Below are 12,431 nucleotides of genomic sequence, written 5' to 3' on the forward strand. Positions count from 1 at the left end.
ACCGATTGCCCAAAGGTGATAGTGAGAAAGTTAATTACCAGACATTAGCTAACCAGCTTACTGATTAAGACAATTCAGCGGCTTTACGGTGTCCGCCAACACAGTTAATACTGTGGCGCAAAATCCGAATTTTTACCCCAAAAAGCCTACTTTTCAAAATTACTTAGTCTTCACTGAAACACCCTGCCAGCCGCCCGGCAGAAAACTCGAGATCAAACAGTTAGAAAACAGAGTGACGAAGCCGCCCGATACCTATAACTGGCACCTATTTTTTTATGAGCAGAATAATTGTAGCGCATCTGCATAATACAAAATCAATTCATTGCAGTTACATTTCATTGCAGTCGTATCTTTCTAGGCGTAATCATTAGGGTATGGAAGTCGGGGCATGGATTTGCGCATTGCACCTTTGTGTAATCGCTTATTTCTCTTAAGTATTGCTACAGAGTCCACAAGTCTGCCTTTCCTAGCTTACTTCCTGCCCATGACCACACTATTAAAAAACAAACTCCTAATTTCCGCTGCGAGCAGCAGCCTATTTAATTATGGAAACATTCAGATCCCCATCACATAGGAGCACATGGCTCTAGACTAGAAACCGATATACCTGCTTGGGATCTGCGCACTCCTATTCAAGATATCTGATGGGCACTATGTAAATGTAAAAAATGTAGCACACGATGTGGGAGCGGCAAAGAAGACTGCTCTACCTCCCTGCTTCGCTGTCAATACACCATCTTACGCTAGCATCGTGTGCTTTTCACGCATACTACTCCTGAAAATAAACAACTGCGGAAATGTTACATCACGTTTATTTCATGTTGCACTGACAGGCTGCTACAGGACGTAAGTTCAGTACGCATAATAATTTGCACCCAGAATGATGCATATCTCATTATGCCTTATTACTGCAATTCTGGTAGATCTGATACTTCGGAGAAGTGCCGCAAAGCAGGTCAAATATGAATTCACAGCCCGTGTTGTTGACTCCAAGCTTGCTCTCGGGAACCCAGTAGCTGCATCCTTGCCCTGCGTGAAATGATTTATTTTGATTGGTACGTTAATTTGCCCGGAAGTCCGAAGCATTGCACAAGGACTAAGGCAGCGTTGCGGAACATTTTATGCGCACTTAAAAGATATTTATATTTATATCCTTTTGCTGTAGTTGCAAAGCTAGTGTAAAGGACAATTTTTTTTCCATGGAGCATTGCTGACGAGACTTGTGTCTCAGTAAGGATCACTTATCAATTGACTACGGCATACGCGCACATACTCTCATTAATACAGCCTAATGATATCAATGGTGGTTAACTTGTGGTAGTTGACTATTATTGCCGGAATTTTTCTACAGGCCTTTATTGCTATCATCTATGTATGCAGAGCTTGCAGAAAACGGAAACGAGATATCGTCGCACCAATTTCTTCTTCGTATATATCGTAATTCATATGGAGTAGGAGAATGCTAATCATCCTCATAAATGCGTTAGTATACGAACAAATACCCTCAGCAAGTACATTTTTTCAATAAAGAACAATTTTGTCCGGGCCGCTGTTATCTTAGACTGCGTATAAATAAGATCATCGGGTCAAAAAAATATTTTGCTTATTAGTAAGTTTAAAGAAGTTTTCTTGCTACCTATCAGAAGCATCGTGCTGACCTGGCGACACAGAAGAAGCATCTACACAAACGTGACATTCCGTGGCTTGTATAACGTGTATTATGCACGAATGGTTGGAAAGACCTAGCGAAACCTCCCTTTCAAAACCGCCTCTTTAAGTGTCAGTCCTCGGAACTCATCGGTGGGGTATGAGACGACGCGAAAAAAAAAAAAAACACAACATATTCAGCTCCTGAAAAGTGGCGAATGATCTGTTAAATGATCGCAGCACCGCCTGCGGGTAAAGCAATTTAAGCATTTAAATTAGTATACTTGGAGTGCTCTTTATTATAACGTATAGATTCAAGTAGAGTCATCTGTTCTAGCGGGCGTAGCTAACAACAGCCCTCAGTACAACTTTGTGATGACAATCGTTCTGCTCAAAAAAGCTCAAAAGTTGCAGAGGAATTATAATTTACTTCTACAGCCGTTGCGCTTAGCACATGCTGCGGCTGTCAAGCCCTTATGCCGTATATATTTATAAACCGATAGAGCGTGGGTCTTTACCAAAAGAAAAGATTTGAAATAAATACGCAGCAAACGTACGTTCTCTTTACAATTCAAACACGCATTGCGCTCGTGGAAACCTTCTCACCCTCTGCTTCTACGACTGCTGCCTACCAATGTTCCCCATTACGAGGAGAGTTTATGATTTCTAAGGCTGCTAGTCGTGTGACTTTCAACCGCTGCTCTGTGACTAAATAAAATTCCTCCCTTATAAGGTTCCCGCCGCGGTGGCTCAGTGGTTAGGGCGCTCGACTACTGATCCGGAGTTCCCGGGTTCGAACCCGACCCCGGCGGCTGCGTTTTTGTGGAGGAAAAACGCTAAGGCGCTTGTGTGCTGTGCGATGTCAGTGCACGTTAAGATCCCCAGGTGGTCGAAATTATTCCGGAGCCCTCCACTACGGCACCTAATTCTTCCTTTCTTCTTTCACTCCCTCTCTTATCCCTTCCCTTACGGCGCGGTTCAGGTGTCCAACGATATATGAGACAGATACTGCGCCATTTCATTTCCCCAAAAAACCAATTATTATTATTTATTATTATTATAAGGCATGCTCGCAAAAATTAAAACACCCTGAACCTAAAAACGGGAACATTAAGCAGAGCTCTCGTCAAAATATATAAAGCCCAAATAAACTTTATTGTAAACAGCGTACAGAAACGCTTGTAACTTCAAATGAAATACTAAACCTCTGAAGGGGAATCGAATGAAATCAAATCAACAGATTTCGAACGCTGGTGCCGCATAACGAGCCGAACGGCGAGGTCAGAAGCAAGCCCCTATTTGGCTCTAAAGCCTGTACAGTCTCATGATCCTTACGTCGTGAACGCCAGCCTGTTTGCAGGCTGCTATAATACTCTTACCTAATATACCTGAGGAGGAAGCTGCACCTCTTACCTGAGTTAATGTAGCTGTGGCGAAGAAGTTTGCACTGCTCGCAGTCCCTGTATGCCACAGTCAGGTTGAAGGTGACGCTGGGATCTTGGGGAGAGATTGATCAGCATATCAGCCAGAGAAAACATGATGGCAGCATTATATTGCTCACTTCCACACTCTTGCCTACTTCGAGAGATACACTTGTTGACTGAAGGCGTGCTTTTTGAAGCAAACCTTTTTTTGAAGCCAATACGTTATTATATGTGAAGAATATATGTTAAGGCAAAAATACAGGGTTATTGGTTGCACTATGACTCTTCTTACATAATTTTAATATTTCCGAGAAGGATATAAAGCTGGTTCTTTGTCAATTAAGAAGGCATTTTAATTATTTTTTCTCCAGTGCTGCTCATTCACAACTTGACGATTATAGTCCGTTGCATCTGGTAGTCTGCGGCGTTTTAAGAATCGTGTAAAAATTGCTACGCGTTCGCCTCACGTGCAGGTCATACGCAGTTATTTATATATAGTTTTATGTGGCACGAATATTATGCAAAAAAGGTTATTGATGATTTTTCCCAAAACGACTCAGGCTATGAAGGACGGCGTAGTGAAGGGCTCCGGAAATATCGACTACCTGGGCTTCTTTAACGCGCACTGACATCGCACAGCACACAAGCCTCTATAGAACTTCTCTTCCATGGAAATGCGACCGCCACGGCCGGGATCGAACCCACGTCTTTCGGGTCGGTAGCCGAGCACCATAACCACTGAGCCACCGCGGCGGCGCTGTGCAATAAAAGACAATCTTCAATTCAAATTTCAGTGATCAGGAGATTCGTCTATTGCCTAAATGCCTTCTTAGAAGTAATTGTGCAAGGGTTATATATATTCTGCCTGAAAAGTAAGCAAACGGCGAAAAAAAACGACGTGGAAAACGAGAACGCTTGCACCAACGTTAAAATTATCAAGTTTACAATTTCTCTCAGGATTCAATGAATTATTTTGCAATTAACTTGGACTGTTTTGAAGAAAATGGCAATCAGCGATTGCTGACTCTTTTTAGGAAAGAAATACCTCTGTATTCTGAAGACCAACACAGCAGCTCAACACTCATAGAAACTTCTTTCGGTAGCACATTAAAATTTACACATTTATGATACTGATTCATATTTAATTTCTATCAATTAGATGCACTTACCGCTAGCGCTCTGTACGTTCATAACGTTTTTTAATGTCGTAGCCAGGCGAAGAAACGAGGGTCAGGATGATGTCGCTGAAAACGGAATAAACGGTGACGTCTGATTTTTGTCTTGCTGATGTTCCGGTTTTATCAGCCAAGCGGTGGGTCTAAGCGATTTGGAGTCTCTAGGTCGTTTAACGTGCAAAAAAAAACTGCAATATAATCACTGATACGTACATTTAATTCAATACAACGCTCAGGCCAGGCTGCTTCAAGAGCTGGCTCAAAAAGAAAGGACATATCAGTGGTCATATTGCAGTTCGTTGCTCGCGCCTCATGTGATGTCAACACTTCCAACGCGCCACGGCTATCGTTCGGTGTATGAAACCAAAACCGAAAGAGCATGAAGTGGAAATTTGAAATTGAAACCGCTAGAAGGTGAATACCACGTGGTAAACTATGAGTGATGCAAAAAGCATTATTTGAAACAAAAAAAAAAAACACGTCGCCGAATTTGTTGCCTTTAGTCCTAATAACGTAACATTTAAAGCATCAGCGTGTCTTTCGTAGTCTTAAATCATTTACTTTACGCAAACAGAACCTTTCGGAGCCTACCTTCATCTGTATGTTGATAATCCAGAATAATTACTACGCTGCTGTAAGCCTCAGTGAGCATGTTAGCATAGGATATAATTACATTGCTGACAAGAATATGGTCACGAGAACAAGGTTCGGGCCTTCATAACACCAGATCGCCACGGCTCCACCCCCTTATGAATGCCGATTATATGTCTTGCTCCGAAATAACATTTTGGTTGTTAATCAGCACCTGTGTCTGTCTTTTTCCCTGCATTTTGTCTTGTTCCTATGCTGTTCTTTCAGAAATATGTCGGTGGAGTAAAGGCGACCGAATGTCCTTTGTACAAATTATGCATCAAACAGAGTTGGGTGTCTCCGCTAGCTTGGAGTTGATATATTTAAAATTTCTTTCTTCATTACCTATGACTAAGAAATCGGAAACAAAGTTTTGTAAATATTAGAGGTCAATGGAATAAACGTGAGATCTAATTCAGACCGCACAAAATGCTTGGCTCACTGAAATTGCAGCATCAAGACAGAGGGAGACAGACATCTTTATCTTCAGATAAAATTTCTGAAGTAACGCATTACTGACGTGGTGCTTGCGCGGCCTTTACACACAAAATCCTGACTTAGGAAGAAGATGTAAAAATGGCCTGATATTCAAAACGATCTCCTCTATACTGTCACATCTATTCAAGATCTTAAATGAAAGCATTAAGTATTTAAAGGATCGAAAAAATATAACTGTCCGGAATATGTCTTGTAGAATAAGATTGGTTTAGGTTTATGGGGGTTTAACGTCCCAAAGCGACTCAGGCTATGAGAGACGCCGTAGTGAAGGGCTCCGGAAATTTCGACCACCTGGGGTTCTTTAACGTGCACTGACATCGCACAGTACACGGGCCTCTAGAATTTCGCCTCCATCGAAATTCGACCGCCGCGGCCGGGATCGAACCCGCGTCTTTCGGGTCGGCAGCCGAGCGCCATAACCACTCAGCCACCGCGGCGGCTATGTACAATAAGAGGGCAGGGCTCTGTTTCCATTGGTCCAGCTTCCCCACTTATTGCCATGTCATCCGTTTCGCTTCGTTGTTTTAATTTCTGTGACAAATTCGCACAGATTTATTTCAAATGTAAAGGTTCGTATCAACTAGCTCAGACACACATGTCGTATATGTCGTATATTAGCCAGAATCAGAGTTCATTATTTTTTGAGCCGTCACATTAATTAAAAACAAACTGCGAAACATGCCAAATTCTAAAACCCTGTGTAAAAGCAAATCGTAGCGCCTAGCTACTTACAGCGTAACGTTGGGCGAATACTGGGCTTTGGCGGTGGTGGAACCATTTTTGTAGGCGCCGGTCTCTATGGTTCGGATGCACATTCCATTGCCGCCGTAGTAGGGATCACTTTCAAAGTTTCGGTAGACCTCGTACCACGTTTCCTTGAAAGGAAAACACTACAGCGAGAAAGGAGAATGTTCTCGCTTTATTGTATTGCATTTTCTTATTATCGCACTGTGCAAAGAGAACATTCGAAAAGATGGAAATGTACAGCGCAAATAAAGAGGAGGACACAAGGAAGACACATGTAACACACGAGCGCTGACTTCCAACAGTTTGTTTTGAGCCGCCGCGGTGGCTGAGTGGTTATGGCGCTCGGCTGGCGGCTCGAAAGACGCGGGTTCGATCCCGGCCGTGGCGGTCGAATATCGATGGAGGCGAAATTATAGAGGCCCGTGTACTGTGCGATGTCAATGCACGTTAAAGAACCCCAGGTGGTCGAAATTTCCGGAGCCCTTCACTACGGCGTCTCTCATAGCCTAAGTTGCTTTGGGACGTTAAATCACCATAAATCAACCAGTTTATATTGAGCCACGGACCAGCATATACAAATGAAATAACGGGCAAACATCAGGCATGCGCAGTAGTTGATGTTTGCCCGGTTTTTCAGCTATATATACTGGTCCGAGGTTGAAAATAAACTGCTGCAAGTCAGCACTCGTGTGTTCCGTGTGTCTTCCTTGTGTCCTCGTCTTTATTTGCGCTGTATATTTCCATAGTGAATCACCAACATGCCCAGACTGCCAACTTAGTGAACTATATTCGAAAAGACTCAATACCGCAGTCGTGAGATGGTTGGTGAAGTTCAATAGTTTTTAATGTGCCTTATAAATGGGAACACGATTGTCACACAGCACGACATGAGTTACATAAGAATGTCGTGTAAATTTAGGGAGGACGCATCCATACAGCTTCGAGAACAGAAGTATTTACTCATCTTCTCATATCTAACGGCTGCATTGCGGCAACACAGCTAAGCTACAAAGCTTCCCCGAATCTTCACTTATGAAAAACATTCATTTCTTGGCCAGTCACCTGAAAGAAAGAGCGCCACCTCTCTAAGGGGAGCAGCTGCATTGTCTGTGCGAATGTGCGCGATGGGTGCGTTATACGTTTTGCAGTAGCATTTTTCCTCTTAAAGTAGGAAGAAAACGCTGGCACTCTATTGTTTACGTTCGTTTATTTTTACAGAACGGCACTCGACTGCCATCCGTCGATTAAGGCAATATCGATATGAACACGAGATGAATCAGCCGGTTTCCGCAGCTCAAGTTCGTAATAATACCCGTTCTTCCACTCTTCTATTCGCTACCCCTGGCACATGCTCTGTACGCACAGTTTAAAGACCCAGAGACCAAAAAACAGCAATAATAGAATGAAAAATGAGCGAATTCGCCAGCAATGGCAGCAGCTACCTACTTGACGAGAGCCCCGCCACCATACAACGGGAGCGAGACGGGCCAATTTAACGAATAAAGGCGCCGAAGGAATGCTATCGTGAGGGGAATAATAATTGAACAAGTAGAGGCGGTGTCTTACTCAAAGACCGATTCATGAATCGCGTCTAATGCAACTCGCGGGCTCACATGAGTGCTTTGAAGCAGTATGTCGGCGTATGAAAATCCCACCGGCCTGTTCATATACACAGCGCTCAATAAAACTACAGGCATGCTGAATGCCGGCAGGAGCAAAGTTATCTCCTGCGCCTGCTGTCGTGTTCATTTTGCGTTGAGGACCCCGTGCCGCCAAACAGTCGGCGCTGTTGGCGGTTTTGGCGTTCTAACATCAGAATCTCGAAATAAAAATCTTTTGCAAGCACGGGGATAATACGGGGAGCCCTGTGCGGGGAGCGGAGATAAAGAATGCGAGGCGAGCACGCGAAGAACACGTTACGAATGCTCGGTGGTTCCAAATGGGTAAAAGTAGACCTGATAAATGCGTTGCGCTCTTTGAATTCTTGAAGTGCCTTTGCGTACTGATCCGCACATGAGTAATAACGAGTATGCGAATTTTGAAACGGGACCAGATAATAATCGCGTTCAACTCTATAAAACATTTCAATGCACTGCCATCATCTGTGGCAAAGCAGCACCATCTTTGTTATAGAGATAAAAGTAAATGCGAATAGTTGGAGCTGAGACATGATAGGTGTCATTATGACCGTGTTCAGTTTGTTTTGCCTCATAGATTTCAACGTTCCAAAGCGACTCAGGCTGTCAAGTACGCCGTAGTGGAGGGCTTCGCTAACTTCGGTGACTTGGGGTTCTTTAACCTGCTCGGACATCGCAAATAGGCTACTCGGCGGGGGGAGGGGGGCGGGGGGTGTAGCTTCGTGGCCCTACGAAGCTGGGATATAGGAGCTCTCACCAACTACGCGAGGGCTCCTTGTCACCGGGTGTATCTGCTCCTAGACCGTCGTCCTCGTTTCGGATGGCACGGCTCTTGCGACGCGCAGCTTCTCTTCCAATGTTTCCTCTGACATCTCTCTTAAACCTCCGACTTTAGGCACGTGGCAGCGATTGTGGCTCAGCTTGAGGCAGTGGGCAGGCCCGTACACTTTCCTTTTCATTCTTCCTTCTGTCGCAACAAGAACCTGCGGTTCTTTAACGTGCACTGAATCGTTCAAGGGTTCTGAATTTAAATATGCAGGACCGGCAGAAGAAACCTTTGAACACGTCCACTGCCCTGTGATAACACAATGGTTTTGCCCCTGCGGGTGGCAACGTGGATGCAACCCTTCGCGACGTCTTCGGGCTTAGGACGGCCAGGCGGCGGCGACCTCACCTGTGTGCGTCATGTTTTGCGCGGATGTCAACCTTCGCGATGTCATGGAACCAGTACCACCCGGGCCCTTGTGATGTACGCGTCTGTGCGCTGTTGCGGTCAATGAATGCGGCGCCAACGGAGACAGACCTCCATTACGGCCTCTCTTTCCTTGTTTTGTCTTTCACTCCAAACTTTCTATCGTTCTTCACGGCCAGGTTTAGGTGTCCACCGATGTGTGAGACAGTTACTGAGCCTTTCCTTTCCTCTAAAATCCCAGTCAAAACGGAGACAAATAACGACCAGTTCAGGTAGCAGCGTCACTGCACCCCATTAGCGATCGCTTCGGGTGCCGGATGGGCTGTTTTAACGCAATAGCGTTAAGGACTCCGTGTCGCAGAAAAGCCGGTATCGTCGGCGTCGGCGCCGTTGGCCGCGAGCGCAAAATCCCTCCCCCCCCCCCCCCCCCCCCCTCTCCTCGTCAATCTCGCAATTGTACGCCCCTGCCCCAACAGAGAGCGCGCGACGGCAGCTCCTCCCACTCGTCTCGTTCGGGCGCAGTGGGGCCGTGCGGGCACGCAGGAATCCCGCGGTGAGCGGCGAACAACGTAGCGCACATCCAAAGCGCGTTCACAACGAAGCTTGTGGCTTGCTGCCCGTTCGTTCGGCGCGGAAGCTATGCTGGCGTTCGTGGCATCGGGTTTGCCGAGAACGATGTGCCGACAAACTGCGACTGCAACATGAGTCCCGCGCGTTTCGGCAAGCCGCCTGGCAGCGCTTCTACGTGGTTTTCCGCTCCGCGCGTCCGTTTCACCGTATACGTAGCAGAGCGATTTGTCTAAGGGGCAACGCGTCGCGCCGAACGGGCGATGGTGTTCGGTGGACTCCCGGGGAGTGCTGCAACACGCTGTCGCGTTCCACTCTTAAAGGCGAAGCATATAGCATCCTCCAATTTTTGCGTGGCCTTCTGGAGACTGTGCGACCTTTCCAACAGGCAAAGCGTCGTGCCCAACAAGTGCTGGCGTCCGTGGACTCCCTGGCAGCGCTGTAACATGCTGTAGCGTTCCACTCTTAAAGGCGAAGCTTCAGCGTCCTGCAATTATTTTTTTTTTGCAGTGAGAGCTACATTACTGTAGCCGCTTAGCCTCTTCAGCATGGTCGCACTTTCGCTGTGGTTGCACTTCGGCCGTGGTCGCACCGCTCGGAGCGACATCTGGCATGACGCCACTCCGCGGTTGCGCTCGTCGTGGAGCAGACGCCGCTCGCCTCGCCAGTTGTGCGCATGCGTAGTAGAAGGAAAGAGGCTGTCGCAGTGTGTATATACATATGATTCGGCGTAGCGGGAGGCGAGCCGCAGCGTTTGTTCGGCGTCGCGTCAGCGTATCGTCTACCGGCGTCGTCGCTCAGAGCACTCAGGAGACGGCCACCAAACACATGAAGGCATACGAACTGTCGCCGCAAGACTGAGATGGAGAGACATCGTGGATAAAGCCCATCAATTATGCTCTTTCCGTAGCTAATCGTCCCAATTAGCGGCGACGGGAACCTTATGCGAGGGCAAGGGGACAATTGCAAGGGTGCAGAAGGGGGGCAAGGGGGGCTACTGCCTCTGCAGAAACGGGCCGCGGCTTTTGGCCCCACGAATCCCTACCTAAGAAGTATTTTCTGCGCCGACGCTGAGACCTGGCCTCGCCAGATATCTGCGCATCCCTGCGTCGCCGCGCTTAAGTAGGGAGTCAGTTGCTAAGGCAGCTCTGTCCGGGGTCTTGTTAATCATAAGCTCTTGAATGAAACCACTTACCTCTTCGTCATCTTGATAACCTCGGAGCGCAGGATTATTGTCGAGTAAGCCTTGCCTTGCAAAGACTGGCGCGAAAGTGAAGTAGGCGCAGATAGAAAGTGCGATAGCGGAAATCATAGTGAAGCTTGCAGTTTCTGTAGCGGGTACCTATGCGTAGCATCCTGATTTTAAAACGACAAGACTCGCCTTATATTCGCTGCTTCTAGCGCCACGTGGAGTATTCTGCCACGTGGAGCTGAGGAAAATTTAAAAAAAAATATTGCTATGCGGAGCATGGTGACTAGGTACCTCGAGAACCTTCTTGTGATTTTTTAGTGAAGAAGGAAGCTAGCACTTCGCTTCTAGCTGTCTTCTTCCGCGGAAACGGTGTGCCGCAGCTGGATGATGTCTTCTTCGTCTGCTCTCGCTTGCGTGGTAACAGTCACAGGATACAGCTATAACAAGCGTTGCGGCGTGTTACGCAATAAATGCGTTTCGCAACCATTATCTGAAGTTTTCGCTTTGATTCTAGATTTAGCTGCAGAAAACAGGGGAATGTAAGCCTGTACACTAAGCCGAACAAAAAAATGAAGGACACTTTGTACATTCTATAGTGTGTTCGGCAAAACTCTGTGCCCATTCGACTCTCTATGCTATTTATTTATTTTTTGTTTTTTGTGCATGACAGTCCCAGTGGAATGGGCTCAGTCTTTCGCCGAATACACTTTGGAATTTACAAAGTGTCCTTCAGTTTTGTAGCGGGCGCTACACTAGGCTACCAGTCGAGCATTTCGCGGTACATGGGAGAGAAAAGTTGTGCGCATGCGCCGTTACCATGGCAACCGAAGAGGAGCAAAGTGCGGCGTGCGTTTCTCCGTCGCTGAGGACCCGCGCTCGCTTCACCGTCAAAGCCCAGCGTGACGTCACGCGGATGAGCAGTTGTGCGCATGCGCCGATACCATGGTAACCAGAGAGATCCCACAGAGGCGCCGCGTTCTTCGTCGCCGCCTTGCCACACGCCGCTCTATCACCCGAGTCACGCGTCGCATGTGCAGCATTGTGCATAAAAGGCGCAGATGTAGTAGCGTCTTTATCACGACGTTTAACATACATGCAGAGAAAGAGAGTACAGCCGCTGCTAAACGACATTATAGACAAGAGAAGTTTAACTCTTTCGATGCTGAGGTTATCACCGCTGTCAGACATCTTTCTTCGATCACGGTGAATAATGACGAAGCCTGCTGTGTTCGGCTTCTGGAAAGCGGCATTATCATCCAAGCAGTCTACGTGGCACCGGCAACATCTTTCCCTTTCCAGCAGACGATTTATGTGGTTGCCACGTGTATACCAGCCTACGGCACCGTGTCACAGTTGTGTGTGACTTTAGGTGATTTTAAAAGGAAACAGGACTCTCTTAGGCAGTGTATGAAAGAAAAGGTAGACTCTAATTGACCTTCGGGACGTCACGTCCAGACTACACAATCGGGAACTACTATAGGGCTTGTATACTAAAGAGGCTCTACCATATTGAAACACTGTATCGACAAAATTGAGACCGCTGCATGCTACTTCACAGATCATCGGGCAGTCTTCGTCTCTGCAATGCAAAATGAATAAAATATGTGTATACCCAATGTCTCTCACTGATAAACATGCAGTGACCACACAAGCTCAGCCAGGGAAGCGTACCTCTCGCTACGTAAGTCCTGGCATAGCCGAGCTAAGCCACTGCCTTTTTTT

The 12,431-nt window shown here is 46.6% G+C and overlaps 1 protein-coding gene across 1 annotated transcript; it reads right to left on the minus strand.

Annotated features, from left to right (window-relative positions):
• Positions 1-895: 895 nt before the first annotated feature.
• Positions 896-9,067, minus strand: LOC144120257 (uncharacterized). The gene is made up of 5 exons (XM_077652656.1): positions 9,062-9,067; positions 6,107-6,264; positions 4,257-4,315; positions 3,061-3,144; positions 896-1,029 (listed from the first exon to the last, which is right to left on the minus strand). Exons 1-5 carry the CDS (start codon positions 9,065-9,067, stop codon positions 896-898), a joined length of 441 nt encoding a protein of 146 aa, XP_077508782.1.
• Between the last annotated feature and the right edge of the window lie 3,364 nt (positions 9,068-12,431).

This window comes from Amblyomma americanum, chromosome 2 (genome assembly GCF_052857255.1).
Source record: "Amblyomma americanum isolate KBUSLIRL-KWMA chromosome 2, ASM5285725v1, whole genome shotgun sequence".
Lineage (NCBI taxonomy): Eukaryota > Metazoa > Arthropoda > Arachnida > Ixodida > Ixodidae > Amblyomma > Amblyomma americanum.

Excerpts from the sequence above, each read along its gene's own strand:
- LOC144120257 (XM_077652656.1), bottom strand. Across the intron at positions 3,145-4,256 it reads CATTAAAAAACGTTATGAAC|ATCCCAGCGTCACCTTCAAC; the intron begins GTACAGAGCGCT and ends TCTCTCCCCAAG. Across the intron at positions 1,030-3,060 it reads CCACAGCTACATTAACTCAG|GGCAAGGATGCAGCTACTGG; the intron begins GTAAGAGGTGCA and ends CATTTCACGCAG.